This window comes from Aotus nancymaae, unplaced genomic scaffold (assembly GCF_030222135.1).
Source record: "Aotus nancymaae isolate 86718 unplaced genomic scaffold, 86718_ANA_hifiasm-v0.15.2.pri h1tg000173l, whole genome shotgun sequence".
Classification (NCBI taxonomy): Eukaryota; Metazoa; Chordata; class Mammalia; order Primates; family Aotidae; genus Aotus; species Aotus nancymaae.
The window spans coordinates 969,198-984,984 of NW_026988588.1; the positions used below are offsets into that span (position 1 = coordinate 969,198).

General features: G+C 45.3%; 1 protein-coding gene across 3 annotated transcripts in view; it reads left to right on the top strand.

The window, feature by feature from the left end:
* The window catches only part of WDR37 (WD repeat domain 37), an 85,125-nt gene that overhangs the window by 27,405 nt on the left and 41,933 nt on the right, over positions 1 to 15,787 (top strand). For all 3 annotated transcript variants that reach the window (XM_064371784.1, XM_064371783.1, XM_064371782.1), the window contains exons 6-8: positions 3,168 to 3,303; positions 4,961 to 5,032; positions 15,102 to 15,146. In XM_064371784.1, the coding sequence (XP_064227854.1) occupies positions 3,168 to 3,303; positions 4,961 to 5,032; positions 15,102 to 15,146 (253 nt within the window). The remainder of the gene's footprint in view (positions 1 to 3,167; positions 3,304 to 4,960; positions 5,033 to 15,101; positions 15,147 to 15,787) is intronic.

Below are 15,787 nucleotides of genomic sequence, written 5' to 3' on the forward strand. Positions count from 1 at the left end.
TTTTTTTTTTGAGACGGAGTTTCGCTCTTGTTACCCAGGCTGGAGTGCAATGGCGCGATCTCGGCTCACCGCAACCTCCGCCTCCTGGGTTCAGGCAATTCTCCTGCCTCAGCCTCCTGAGTAGCTGGGATTACAGGCACGCGCCACCGTGCCCAGCTAATTTTTTGTATTTTTAGTAGAGACGGGGTTTCACCTTGTTGACCAGGGTGGTCTCGATCTCTTGACCTCGTAATCCACCCGCCTCGGCCTCCCAAAGTGCTGGGATTACAGGCGTGAGCCACCGCGCCCGGCCAGATTAACTTTAATTAATAGAGTAAATTTAGTCCTTCTGCTATTTCTCCTCATTTGATAGCCTTTGGTAATTCTTTGTTATTCAAAAGAAAATCTGAAATTGCTGGTATTTTCTACTGTACTTTCCTTTGATAACATCTAGAATGTAAGCTGCTAATTTATTTGATTTTTTTGGCCATGTAATACATAGCTTACACTTAGACAGTTTTGAACTTTTTGCTGGTATTTTCTACTGTACTTTCCTTTGATAACATCTAGAATGTAAGCTGCTAATTTATTTGATTTTTTTGGCCATGTAATACATAGCTTACACTTAGACAGTTTTGAACTTTTTAATAAATTAACTTGAAGCGTTTTCTTCATAATGAAGTGTGAAATTATGTTCTTCCTCATTAAGTTCTTGTTACATTATCTTGGATTATTTTGCTTTTTGTGATGTGTACAGTTGTATGTATACAGTGTATGGTCTTGGAGTTCCAAAACTTTCTGATTATTTCTGAAGTAGAGGAAGAAATGATTATATAAATTTGTCCTTTACCATGAGCAGTAAAAAATAAGATTTGGACAAGGGTAAGGATATGTATAGTAACGTATTGCTTTAAAAAATATATTAGAGATATTTAAAGCTCTGTCATTTTAGGTACTAGAAATTAATCTGAATTTATAGGAAGCATATTACTAGTGATCTTTATAGCTTTTGCACAATGTCTGTACCCACTGTAAAAAAATAACCATGAAAATATAAGACATCTGAAGATTGAAAAAATTATTTGGTAACAGAATATATTCTGATTTGTACTACAGTGTGGATTCTTGGTGCCAAAGCTAAGCATGAATGCGACAAGAGAAAGGCCACAATCTAGATTTATTACTTTCCATCCTTCTGACTCAGAGCCATGAAAAGCAAGTAGTGTGTTTGGTGGGATAGTGGGAACACAGAAGTGTGTTACATAAACACAGAAGGGGTTTTTCCCCTTCCTGGTGGCTTCATGACATTTCCAATGCCTACATGGGAGGGAAGTGAGGCAGTCTAACCTGCAGCCCACTTTAAAGAAACTTGTAAAAATCAGAAAGGGCTTTTTCTACAAAGAAAGATACTTAGATTTACAAAAATATTTGCAAACATTTTCACAGCAGAGCTTTAGATTGTGGCTCAGTTAAAATGATCTGGGATGATGGGTGTAAGCATCAGTTTGCTGCTTCATTCTGCTGCTATTCTGTTATAAACATTCCCTCTAAGTAATTCAGTCTGCTTTGTTGAGGCTCTTTGTAATGATGTCAAAGAGTTAAAGTAATAGATGGTCAAAATGCAGTGGGGATTTTGGAAGCAACACACATGAGAAAATACTTGAAAACGGCACGTTATCTCCTGCACAGCTCCACCAGAAGCACAGTCGGAGCCTCAGGGAAGGAGCCACTCTGTTCTCAGCCTGTGAAGGGAGCAGGTGAAGAATGGAACGCTAGCGTTTGTTTCTTATAATACTGTTATTTATGTTAGGAATGGTGAGAGATTTGGAAAATGAAATTTACTATAGCTTATTATGGTTGGAAGTTGTGTGTGTTCTTTAGTTTCACTCCCTCCTAAAATGTTACAATATTATTGAACATCTGAATGGCACATTTCCCATGTTTTGGAGGCAGATTTCGCTGGATTGAATAGGATATTAGCGTTGAGAAAGGAAAGAAGATAGTAATGGGTTTGAGGTTGAACAAGTACTTTTATAATTCCTGTGACCAATTCCAGTGGAAGTTCTTTCTGTTACTGGTGAAAATGTTGGTGTCTTCCTCAGCCTTTTTGTCACTGTATCGGCGGAGAATAACTTGAGTGTGCATACCTGAACTGATGTGACAGTGGATTGTGCTTTCATGTACTTATGGAAGAATTAATTGAGATCTGGTTTCTCAGGGCTTTGCCAAATCTGTGTTTAAAACAAGTTGGGTAATGCCACTGATTTTTTTCACTTAATTTTTTTGCTTTATTATTCTGAAAAGTCTACATTATTCTGATTTACTTAAAAGCTGGACAGCTGTTTTCTTACCTAAGAAAAATGTAAAAAGTAAACTGCAGAAATTGTTGTGTTAAATTAGTTTCTTCACTCACTTCATATTTTTCCTGATATGATAACATGAGAACTGTCTGCTGTGTGTGTTGTCATTTGAGACGATGCCTTTCTGTGGTCCGTGCTGTTTTTGCGTTGTGTCCTGCTGGGCTGAATATGTCTGAAAGGCAAGGGGCCCGTAGCGGTGCTGCCCTGCACCCTTGTGGCCGGTGCGTGCCCTGAGCAAGCACCCAATGGGCAGCCTCGGATGAACTGGCACACCCCCCCCCCCCCCCGTTAGTGTCGCCTTTAGATTCCTCCCCACCACAGACTTTTTCCTACTTGATGATATGTGGTTGGTGCAAATTACCCAAAAACAGCAAAATGTGAACGTGTTTAGTGATCAGTGTCATTAGCTAAAGTTAAGGGTTTGGGGTGTCCTTCCTTTTTCGTGTCTGGGTGGCTAGCTAGCTATTTGGTTTTTTAAAGAATTTGGAAATTTTGTCTGATAGTTTGGGTTTGGGGAAGAGTGACTTGGAATACCGAAATCTGGCCTTCTGCAGTGAGAGCTTCCATGCCTGGCTGTGAGACTGAGGTGGAGGAGCCTTCACAAGTCATCACAAGGGCTCCATGCGTTCTCTGTGACACGAGCTGAACCTGCCACCCTTTCCACACGGGGCGCTTCAGCTCATGCATGTGCTGTGTTTCTTTAGTGCTTTACCTGTCCTGGTCAGTGATTTATGCATTTTTCAAGACATCCTTTTGGTTTTATCTTTCTTGACTTAGAAAAATTCACTTCAGTAAATTGTTTCACAAGACTCCCCATCATGGTTTCAGATTGTCTCCAGCTTTAAGACCACGACGTCGCGGGCTGCCTGCCAGCTTGTGAAGGAGTACATTGGTCACCGGGATGGCATTTGGGATGTCAGTGTGGCCAGGACACAGCCAGTGGTGCTCGGGACTGCGTCAGCTGGTGAGTTGCACACGGACCTGGCCAGCCTGCGGAAGCATGGCTGTGCCTGATCCCTGAGTGACGGACATTCACTTGTCTGTGACAGAGGAACCTTAGATGCAGAAGTGTCGTGGAGGAGTCAGTGGAACCAGCGCATTAGCCCTTGGTGATGCTTAGTGCTGTGGCCTGCAGTCCTACATTCCGTGGTCCTGTGGGTGGGTGCGCAGCTGCTCCCTGCATTCCATGGTCCTGTGGGTGGGTGTCCAGCTGCTCCCTGAATTCCGTAGCCCCGTGGGTGGATGTCCAACCGCACCCAGCATTCCATGGTCCCGTGGGTGGGTGTCCAACTGCACCCAGCATTCCGTGGTCCCATGGGTGGGTGTCCAGCTGCTCCCTGCATTCCATGGTCCCGTGGGTGAGTGTCCAGCTGCTCCCTGAATTCCGTAGCCCCGTGGGTGGATGTCCAACCGCACCCAGCATTCCATGGTCCCGTGGGTGGGTGTCCAACTGCACCCAGCATTCCGTGGTCCCATGGGTGGGTGTCCAGCTGCTCCCTGCATTCCATGGTCCCGTGGACAGGTGTTCAGCTGCATCCTGCATTCCGTGGTACCATGGATGGGTGTTCAGCTGCATCCTGCATTCCGCAGTCCCAGGGATAGGTGTGCAGCTGCTCCCTGCCTTTTCCAGGTCCCCGTGGGTAGGGTGTTGCAACTCACAGTCAACAAAATATCTGAGGAAAGAAATACTTGTTTGGGATGGATTTAACTTAAATGTGTTGAGGAATTGGTGTTCCAGTTATTCTTTTTCTCCTTATCCATAGCCAAGTATGCTTCTGATTTGTAGATATGTTTGACTTTTTTCTCATAAGTGGAGTAGCTGAGGGACAGTGCTGTGATACTCACTGAAAGTGACTACTACCTGGGCACGTAGCCAGCAGTGGAGCCTGATGGCCTCCCCCAGCCGGGGTTTGCCCACAGACTCACAGGGGCAGAGTGTGGAAAGGGACCCTTTGTTTTCTCTAAAAAAAGGTATTTTATGAAAGCTATCTAAGGTGGCATAATACCCCTTCAGATAAAAATTGCTCAAATTAAAAATGGTGCTCATTGTAAATGCTGCTCCAGCTTGTGAGACATTAATCACTCACTGGATTCTGCTTTTTAGAGGCAGAAGTGAATGTGATAAACCACTTGAACAGTGAGGAAAGTTCTTGCTTCTCTTTGAAACCGTTAAGTCTACTTAAAAAAATAATGGCTGTAAGAGAAATGCCCAAACAAAAACTTATCTCAACAGTTGTAACTGGATTTGGATGCTATTTGAATATGAAGCTGGAAGATGTTCTGCAACATTTTAATACTTTAATGAAATCATGAAACTGTGATGTGGATGACCCCTGTCTGTAAGCTTCCAGCACGATGCAGCCAACCTCATAGTAAAGGAGGAAACGGAGTCTCTGGTTGTCTGTCAGCCAACGTCGTGGCCTCAGACAGGTCACAGCTTCTCCCATTTGGGAAGTGCTTTCTTTGATCAGTTGAAGTGTGCAGAATAATAGAATCCAAGGTGCAGGAGATATCAGTGGTAGTGTAACTTCCCATTGTTAGGGTATTTGTCTTATTCTTTCATTTAAAAAACTATAAACTGATGGCAGGTAAGTTCTGACTTGTTCATTTCCATCTTGCAGACCACACGGCTTTGCTGTGGAGCATAGAAATGGCGAAGTGCCTTGTCAAGTACGCAGGCCACGTGGGCTCAGGTAAGTGCTGCCTGAGGGGCGTGCTGTCTCCAAGGCCATCGCCGCCTCCAGTGTTTCTAAAATTGTGCATGATAAAGTCAGCTGTGTAACTCGGTAGCCAGTTTTATTGTTTGGGTCGTTAGGGGACAGTCTGGTCTATTCAGAGACTGGGATAAACTCTGTGTCTTGAGCTTGTATGGGCTCGATAACAGGGAAAAGCTTAACTCTTATACAATGCACATAACGTATTAGTCTGCATTTTATTTAATGTTGTATATAAACCATATGTAGGAAATTTTGTAACTGAAATGTGTACATTATCACAAAATATATATCTGTTTTAGAGATTCACTTGTGTTGTAGTGATAGTTGAGATGTATTCAGGCTGGATAAGGGATCCTCCATGGATGTGCCTGCTGCCTGTAGTTAATGCTGTCCACCGGAGCTCTTTTCTGCCTTTCACTTAGAGCTGTGTGTGTACCAGTTTCCTGACCAGATTTTGTTTCTGTTTCCTCTTGCATGTGCTATGTGGTTCCTTCCCCTGCAGTGCTTCTCACCTACTCACTCACCCTTCCTTATGCCCTCCATGCTGCCAGGCTGAGAGGTGGCATCGCCTGTGTGCACAGAGGGACAGGTGTGGTTGGGCCTGTGGCTCTGAGTGCCTGTCTCGTCCCCAGGGCCCTGATGAGCTGCAGACCCCTGCCCGCCCTCCCCTTTCCAGGACCCCTCTCCTCACCTCCCCTTTCCCAGGACCCCTCTCCTCACCTCCCCTTTCCAGGACCCCTCTCCTCACCTCCCCTTTCCAGGACCCTCTCCTCACCTCCCCTTTCCAGGACCCCTCTCCTCACCTCCCCTTTCTCAGGACCCCTCTCCTCACCTCCCCTTTCTCAGGACCCCTTTCCTCACCTCCCCTTTCCAGGACCCTCTCCTCACCTCCCCTTTCCAGGACCCCTCTCCTCACCTCCCCCTTCCCAGGACCCCTCTCCTCACTTCCCCTTTCCCAGGACTCCTCTCCTCACCTCCCCTTTCCAGGACCCCTCTCCTCACCTCCCCTTTCCAGGACCCCTCTCCTCACCTCCCCTTTCCAGGACCCCTCTCCTCACCTCCCCTTTCTCAGGACCCCTCTCCTCACCTCCCCTTTCCAGGACCCCTCTCCTCATCTCCCCTTTCCAGGACCCCTCTCCTCACCTCCCCTTTCCCAGGACCCCTCTCCTCACCTCCCCTTTCTCAGGACCCCTCTCCTCACCTCCCCTTTCTCAGGACCCCTCTCCTCACCTCCCCTTTCCAGGACCCTCTCCTCACCTCCCCTTTCCCAGGACCCCTCTCCTCACCTCCCCTTTCCAGGACCCCTCTCCTCACCTCCCCTTTCCAGGACCCTCTCCTCACCTCCCCTTTCCCAGGACCCCTCTCCTCACCTCCCCTTTCCAGGACCCCTCTCCTCACCTCCCCCTTCCCAGGACCCCTCTCCTCACCTCCCCTTTCCCAGGACCCCTCTCCTCACCTCTCCTTTCCAGGACCCCTCTCCTCACCTCCCCTTTCCAGGACCCCTCTCCTCACCTCCCCTTTCCCAGGACCCCTCTCCTCACCTCCCCTTTCCCAGGACCCCTCTCCTCACCTCCCCTTTCCCAGGACCCCTCTCCTCACCTCCCCTTTCCCAGGACCCCTCTCCTCACCTCCCCTTTCCAGGACCCCTCTCCTCACCTCCCCTTTCCCAGGACCCCTCTCCTCATCTCCCCTTTCCAGGACCCCTCTCCTCACCTCCCCTTTCCCAGGACCCCTCTCCTCACCTCCCCTTTCCAGGACCCCTCTCCTCACCTCCCCTTTCCAGGACCCCTCTCCTCACCTCCTCTTTCCAGGACCCTCTCCTCACCTCCCCTTTCCAGGACCCCTCTCCTCACCTCCCCTTTCTCAGGACCTCTCTCCTCACCTCCCCTTTCCCAGGACCCTTTCTCCTTCGGCCATTCTTCTTGTCGTCGTGTCTTCTCTTTCTTGCTCTGACTTTTCCCCTTAGTGCATAGACAGGATGGTGCCTTCCCGTGTTAGACGCCCTCCCCTGTGCTGCTTTCTTACCTGCCTTCCCCTGGCATCCCACACACTGCCTGGGGTGCCACAGTGCCACCTGCAGTTTCCAGTGCCTAGCATGTGTGATCAGTGCTCAAATGCAGAGCAAAACCTTGGTACGGGAACGAGCACTGTATTCTGTTTCCTCATTCGAATTTCCTCTTTAAGAAACATTAAAAAATTAAATATATGTGCATAGGCTAAAAACTTGAAAAGTGTTACACATCCTGCATAAATCATTGACAGTCGCCTGCCTCATTCTTCCTTACTCCCTATTCTCACCTTTCAAAAGGCAATGACTATTTTAAGTATTCTGCTTTTTCTTCCCTTTTTCATAAGAACATATTTTATTATGTCATAAATTTTGAGTTTTAGACAAAAAAGTGACTTATTAAGGGAGATGGAGATCTGGCCTTACCATCCCAAAGAGATACATCAGGATTTTTTTTTTTTTCGAGGTAGGGTCTTAACTCTGTTAGCCATGTTGGAGTGCATTGGTACAATCACGGCTCACTGCAGCCTCAACCTCCCAGGCTTCAAGTGAGCTTCCCATCTCAGCCTCCTGAGTAACTGGAACTACTGGTGCATGCCACCATACCTGGCCAATTTTTTTGCACCTTTTCTTTTTTTGAGACAGAGTCTTGCTCCATTGCCCAGGCTGGAGTACAGTGGTATGATCCTGTAACCTCCGTCTCCCAGGTTCAAGTGATTCTTGTCCCGCAGCCTCCTCAGTAGCTGAGATTGCAGATGTGGGCCACCACGCCCTGCTAATTTTTTTGTATTTTAGTAGAGATGGGGTTTCACCATGTTGCCAAGGCTGGTCTCAAATTCCTGAGCTTAGGCAATCTGACCGCCTTGGCCTCCTCCAAAATGCTAAGATTATAGGCATGAGCCATTGTACCAGGCCTACGTCATGATTTTTATTGAGATGTACAAATTTTGGGAATTATGACTACCCCTACTCATGTATTGAGCCTGAATTTTCTCCCCAGTTTTGTGTTTTCAGAAGTTGGTAGTTGCCATATTTTTCCCTCTTGCTTACTTTTCTGTTTATGTCCTTAATGATCCTTAAACTCAGCTGTATTCGTAAAGTTTTTCTCAGTGTGATCAGCCTCCTCAGATGAGTCTTTGTTCTTTGTGCTGTTCTCATTCCCTTGCTGGGGTCCCCCACTCTTGCGACTGGGTTGATGTCTGAGTTCTTCAAAGCCGTTGCCCTTCGAATTTCCCTTTAGCAGCATCCAGGGATTTCTCTCAACCTCTCTTCTCTGTCACAGCCTTTCTTTCTGGAACCCAAATCTTTTTTCTTCATGGAGGTTCATATTTCAGTAGCTTTCTAACAAAGGTTTCTTAGAGGTAAAACCTTTGAGACCTTAAGTGTTTGCAAAACAGATTTCATCTTTACACTTCATTGGTAATTTGGCTGAGTATTTTCTTCCACATAGGAAATAATTTTCATTCAAAAAATTTGAAGATTATTATGTTGTTGGGCTATTTTTGTAACTACTAGGATTGATAGTAAGTCTGACACTATTTTGAATCTGATCACATGTAGGTGATCTGATGTTTCTGTCTAAAAGTGTCTTGGGATTTCTTTTTGGGTTTGGTTTGTGGACTTTAAAAAAAATATGCTGGACATTCAGTGGGACTTCCAGTCTAGAAGTATATGTTCTCAGAAATATTCATGTATTTTAGAATTCGTGTTAATAGGATGTTGGACCTGCTAGATTGTTCCTTTATCTTCTCTCTTTCATTTTCTACCTTATTTTTGTTTATTTCTAGGAGATTTCCCAAACGTTATCTATCAGCCTTTTGTTGAAAAAGAGATTCTTTCCATGATGATTTTAATTTCCTATGGTTCTTTGTTCTCTGAAGGTTCCTTTTTACCATAACATTCTGCGAAGTCATCTCTTTTAGTTAGCCCATTGGGAGAGTGAACCTATCTTCTTGGGGACACCAGGGGTGCTTCCTGGGATTCCAGCTGCTGCTTACTCAAGTCTCAATGCATTCCCCTCGCTCAAATGCCTGACCCCTGCCTTGGGTGCTTAGAACCTTTCATTCTCTTTTACTTTCTGAACTTTTTATTACAGTGTGACGTACACACTGGAAAGTATACAAATCATAAGTGGACAGTGTGAATTTTTACAAAAAGTGTAAAACCACCTTCAAGATTAAGGTGTTGACTGTGAGATTCTTCCAGATGGCTGTGTTGTTGCATTGTTGTGTGGCCCTGTATTATAGGCATGCTGTACACACAAACACAGGAGATGTTGCTGGTTTGGTTCCAGAAAGGCAAGTTTTGCAGCAAAGTGAGTCACATGAATTTTCTGGTTTCCCAGTACAAGTGTGTATAAAAGTTATGTTGGCATTGTGCTGGAGTCTATTAGGTGTGTAATAGCATCATGTTAAAACACCAATGTACAGTGGCACCACCCCGCTGCCCTGCAGTTGAAATTTGTGCATCACTTTTGACTCTTCAAAGACTAAATGACTGAGAGCCCACTGTTAACTGTGAGCCTTACCAATAACATTAACAGCTAACACATTTTACATGTTCTATGTATTACATACTTACCATAAAGGGTGATGTTTTTATAATAAAGTAAGCCGGAGAAAGGGATATGTTATTTAGAAAATTGTAAGGAAGAGAAAATGTATAATGTATTTATTATGTGTTAAGTGGAATACGTTCCTCATTCTCTTTGTCTTCACATTGAGTGGGTCGATGAGGAGGAGGAAGAGGAAGAGTTAGTCTTGCTGTCTCAGGAGTGGCAGAGGTGGAACATCCAAAAATAAGTGGACTCATGTTGTTTCAACCCATGTTGCTCAAGGGTCCAGTGTACCTACCTTAATTTAAAAAATTATTGCTTAAAAATGCTAATGATCATCAGAGTCTTCAGTGAGTCATAATCTTCTTCCTGGTGAAGGGTCTTGCCTTGATGTTGATGGCTGCTGACTGATCAGGGTGCCAGCTGCTAAAGGTTGTGGCAGTTTCTTAAAATAAGACAGCAATGAAGTTTGCTGCATTGACTGAGTCTTTCACAAAAGATTTCTCTATCACATGTGATACTATTTAATAGCATTTATGCAGTTTCAAAATTGGAGTCAGTGCTCTCAAACTTTGCTGCTGCTGTATCAGTTAAGTTTACGCAATATTCTAAACCATTTGTTGTCATTTCAACAGTGTTCACAACATCTTCACCAGGAGTAGATTCCATCTCAAGAGATCACTTCCTTTGCTCATGCCTAAGAAGCAACTCCTCATTGATTCAAGTTTGATCTGAGATTGCAGCAGTTCAGTCCCATCTTCAGGCTCCACTTCTAATTCTAGTTCTCTTGCTATTTCTACCACGTTGGCAGTTACTTTCTCTGCTGAAGTGTTGCAGCTCTCAAAGTTATCCGTAAGGGTTGGAGTCAACTTCTTCCAAACTCTTGTTAATGATATATTCACCTTCTGCCGTGAATCACAATTGTTCTTACTGGCATTTAGGAAGATGAATTGTTGCTGGAAGGTTTTCAGTTGAGTTTGCCCAGATCCATCAGAGGAATCACTGTCTATGGCAGCTATGGCCTTTTGAAGTGTGTTTCTTAAATAATAAGACTTGAAAGTCAAAATGACTCCTTGATCCATGGGCTGCAGAATGGATGTTGTATCAGCAGGCATGAAATCAACATTCATCTTGTACATATCCATCAGAGTTCGTGGGTGACCAGGTGCATTGTCAATGAGCAGTAATATTTTGAAAGTTGTAGGTCTCAATGGTAGGCTTAAAATATTCAGTCAACAATGCTGTAATCAGATATGCTGTAATCAGACGTGTTGTCATCCATGCCTTATTGTTCCATTTATAGGCAGAGGAGTTGTAGCGTAATTCCTAAGGGTTCTAGGGTTTTTAGAATGGCAAGTGAGCATTGACTTCCACTGAAAGTCACCAGCTGCATTAGCCCTTAACAAGAGTCAGCCTGTGCCTTGAAGTTTTGAAGGCATCGATGTCTCCTCTTTACCTATGGAAGTACTAGACGGCATATTCTTCCAATATAAGGCTGTTTGTTTGCATTCCAAACCCATTGTTTAGAGTAGCCATCTTCGCTAATGATCTCAGCTGGATCTTCTGGAGAACTTGCTGCAGCTTCTCCATCAGCACTTGCTGCGTCACCGTGCACTTTTATTTTGTGGAGATGGCTTCTTAAACCTCATAAACAACTGTCCGAAGGCTGTTTTGCATTCCTACTGTTTGTGTGTTCACTGGAATAGCACTTTTACTTTTCTTCAAGAACTTTTCCTTTGCATTCAGAACTTCACTGTTTGGTGCAAGACACCCAGCTTTCAGCCTGTCTCAGCTTTTGACTTGTCTTCCTCACTAAGTGTAATCACTTCCAGCTTTGGATTGAAAGGGAGCCATGTGCAACCCTTCCTTTCATTGGAATACATCGAGGCCATTATAGGGTTATTAGTTGGCCTAATTTTAGTATTGTTTTGTCTCAGGGAGTAGAGAGGCCTGAGCAGAGGAGAGATGAGAGAAAGGCTGGTTGTTGGAGCAGTCAGAACCCCCACAGCATATATAGAGTAAGTTTGTGGTCTTACGTGGGTGTGGTTTGTACCTCCCCCAAAAGTGACAGTGGTAGCATCAGAGATTGCAGGTCACTCTTAACAGATATTATATTAATGAAAAAGTCCAAGGTCACGGTGCTGGCAAAAAGAAACTTAAAAAAATAAAATAAAATAAAAAAGTTTGAATAAGAAGGGAACAGAGACATGAAGTGAACATGTGCTGTTGGAAAAATGGTGGGAGTTAGATGTTTGAGGCAGGCTTGTCACAAACCCTCAATTTGTAAAAAATCCAATACCTACAAAGCACAGTAAAGTGAAGGGTAATAGAACGGGGTATGCCTGCATCCACACACAGACGCACACATAGACGCAGAGTCATCTCTTCACTAGAGAGGATTTAATTTTTCCCTGGCCAGCACATAGAGTGGACGGCAAGCCTTGATTCACTGAAGAGTTGGGGGTCGGTGGCTTTTAGGCTTTTGGGGCACTGCTATTCCTCTGGCTTCTTTCCCTTGTTCTAAGGGAGTTGTCCGTGGTGCCCTCACAGGCCCCAGCTTTAGTTTGATCTGCCGGTACTCCCCGCTTTAACTCTTGGAGGCTTTCTGCTTGGTGTCTGGCCTCATGCCCAGTTTAGGTGCTGTCAGTGCCTGGGGGCATGCGAGCGCTCTCTCGCTCCTTCCTGGCTGCCTCAGCTCCTGGCGTTGCCCCTCACTTCTGAACTGCACCCTTGCTCCTGGCCTTCTCTGTGCCTTGAGGGAGTGTGTCAGGTCATGGGGCTTCCAGTGCTTCTCTCTGGGGCCTCTGGGCCTGGGTGCCTCGGGGGCTCCATGATGATGTCAAGCCTTTTGTTTAGTTTTTGCTGTTTATCTATAGCTTTTATAATTAATCCCAGTAAGGAGTTTGAGTGAATCTGATAGAGGCTGCCTTGTCCCAGCAAGAAGTTGTCTCTGTCTCTTCTTGAGCCCGGCTTTTTTGTTGGCTTTCCGTTCTTCACGCAGGTTAATTTAACCTTCCCGTGTCCACCCACCCACCATCACCATCTGCTTTTCTGGCTTCCAGTATTTGGTGTCTGTCTCTTCGTTCATCATCTCTTTAGTTCTTTGTAGGTCTGTGCCTGTTTCTTCTAGGACGCCTCCTGTACTTAGAGCGGTGTTGGAGAGTGGCGAAGACGCCTGTGTTTCCGGCACGCTGTCGTGTTGCGTGTGTCTCTCCTCTTCCTCCTGAGGACTTGTGTTTGCGTTCTTCCGCTAGGGGATGTTTTGATCTCTAAGTTGACCTACCTGAAGGGAGTGGTGAGGCTGGCGGGAATTTAGTCGGTACAACTCTACAAGGAGGTGGTCTGACCACAAATCACACTCTGCCTCTTTCCTCGGGTCCTCTGAGCAAAATGCCCGACAACAGATCCCCTGTCAGGCCTCCGGGAGATAAACTGTGTGAGGGTCCCAGTGTCGCTGCGTCTGCACCTCTCAGAGGCAGAGGTGACTCTGGTGGCAGAGGTGGTTGTCCCCTTTGTTCTTCTCTTTTTAGATTTCAGCTTAAATTTTATGACAGTTAAGCGTGCATGTGATGGAAAGAGCCATATTACCTCTGACACTTGATGAAGGGTAGCTGTGGCTGGCATCCCTGTTTCTGCTCCCCTCATGGCCACTGTGGATTGGGTCAGGTGCCTGTGGGTTCTCCTGCTATGCCTTTAAATCATGGCTCATGGTGCTGCCCCGACCGGGCCGTCTGTTGACCGTCCACTGTGGAAGGTGACCAGGGGTGATCGAGCTCTCTCAAGGCCCTCATTAGACCAGGTGTGGTTTCCATCCTCACTGTATCCTGATTCTCTGCTGATTTTGGTAAGATCTGTGGTCAGTGTTCACATCATTATGCCTGCATGAGTAGTCCTACAAAGAAGCTTCCTCCGCAGCTCCCATCACCACGTGCCTGCCTTCCACTGCCTTCTCAGCCACGGTTGGCGCGGTGTCTTCCAGCCACACCTCACAGTGGCCCAGCTTCATTTGTGATTAGCTGAAGGTTGGGATAGACGTAATAAAGTGAAAATTGATTGAAGTTGGAAGCATTAATGCTATTTATTAGTGGTTATGGTGATAATTTGGTTTTAGCTCTATTGAGTGCTTAGGTTTATTACTTATAAGTGTACACAGTTGCTACCAGCTTTTCCCACAGTTATCTGTATTTTAATATTAATAATGAGACTATCTTCTAGCATTTTTCATTTAGTTCCTTAGAAAAATATAATTCTAATGGTATAGCTAACATTTTGTTAAGAGATAACGTATTCAGATTTGGTAAAATTTCCAATATGTTCTGTGTTAGGGACATGCATTTTCTTTACAAGGGGTGGAAATAAGGGTTGATATCCCCAGAGTGACACAAGTAAGCTCATTGTTGTGCTGACCAGTGCTGACTGAGGGTAGCTCACCCTATCCCAAGCCCCGTTGTTTGCTTCGGAAGGTTCCAGGTGGGCAGGGTGGACTCCGGACTGGGTCAGGCCTGTGGAGCCGGGCTCTGTGTTCAGTGCTGGTGTTTGTGCGCATGCTTGGTGTCTTGCTGACCACATGCCAAGCTATCCTGTCTACAGTCAGGACAGAAGCAAGGGGGAAGGTGAAGTACCAGGGTCTCACGCACCTTTTTCAAGAAAATGATAGCTTCCTCAGAAGACTTCTGGCTGGGCGTGGTGGCACACACCTAGAATCCCAACACTTTGAGAGGCTGGGGCTGAGGCCGGCAGGAGTTTGAAACCAGCTTGGGCAACATGGCAAGACCCTGCCTCTACTGAAAATACAAAAAAAACCCCAAACAGCCAGGCGTGGTGGTATCTTCTTGTAGTCCCAGCTACTTGGGAGGCTAAGGTGGGAGGCTCACCTGAGTCTGGAAGGTCAAAGCTGCAGCAAGCTGAGATGGCGCCACTGCACTCCAGCCTAGGCAACCGAAGTAAGACCTCTACCAAATACCCCTTTTGTAAGGAGAGCGGGAGGACATCATGCCTGGTGTAACCCAGTCCTCATTCATCCCCTGAGGCCGGCAGAGGTGATACTCTCTAGGATCCTGTGGTCTCTACTAGTCACAGAAATGATTAGGGTCCTCAGGCTGGGAAGGAAGGTGGGGTGGGGGTGGGCTTATAAACTGTGTGTGCCACACTATAATTTGCCTTCACCTGTTGTTATATTTTCTTTTTTAAAATCCTGATTTAAGATAAAAATGACATCCCTGTCTATAAAAGGAAAGAGATTATTAATATCCTTTTCCTGGGTCCTATACTGTAGCGATTTGGGGGTTCATACCTTAGCTGTTGTTTATTGTGGCTCTGTTTTAATTCTCACATTTATTTATAGTTTAATTGAGTGGGGGATCTAATATTGAACTCTCATAGTTCTTTTAATGTTGACTTCGAAATACATGCTATAGCTAATAAATGTTGATAACATGTTTTTGTCACTTTAAACCTGTTTTTATCATATTTTTATTTTGCAGTAAATTCTATAAAATTTCATCCCTCAGAGCAGTTGGCTCTCACTGGTATGTTGATTTTTTTCTTTATTGAACAAAATGATAGATGGTCTTAAAACAGCTATAAATATTCCTTTCTTATCACTAGCAGAATAATCCATGGCGTTTCTGAAAGTTAATCTTTAGTCAACATTTTATGAATTAAATGAAAAGTGGATACGGGGAAGTACATTGAGCAGTGCTTTCTGGAGACAGTGGTGGGTAGCAGTTAGAGTGACGGTGAGCTGAAGATGATTGACTCGTACAGCGTGTTTGCTGTTTACCTGTGGTTCCTGTAGACGGACAGTTCCTTGGGGGCCCGTGGCTATCGTTGTGTTCCCTTAACTTCTATGCATCGGATATGGAGAAAGGAGAAAAGTAGCGCAGAGACACGGCACGTTGTGAGTCAGCATTTTTACTTCTTTCTGGATAGTTTACCTACACTGTGATAGCTTGCATGGAGTAGTTGTAAAAACGTGCCTCCCTTGGTTGCTTTTGGAGGGTAGCTTTACAGTCATGAGGGCTTTTCCTGTGAGACTGTCAGACCCCCACAGTTGCCCGTGGTAGTCCAGGGACATTGGCGATCATCTCGAAGGCTGTGCGTGGGCTTTCTGCAGACCAGAGGTCCCTACGCTTTTTCTGTAAAGGAATAGTGAGTGAATATTTTCATC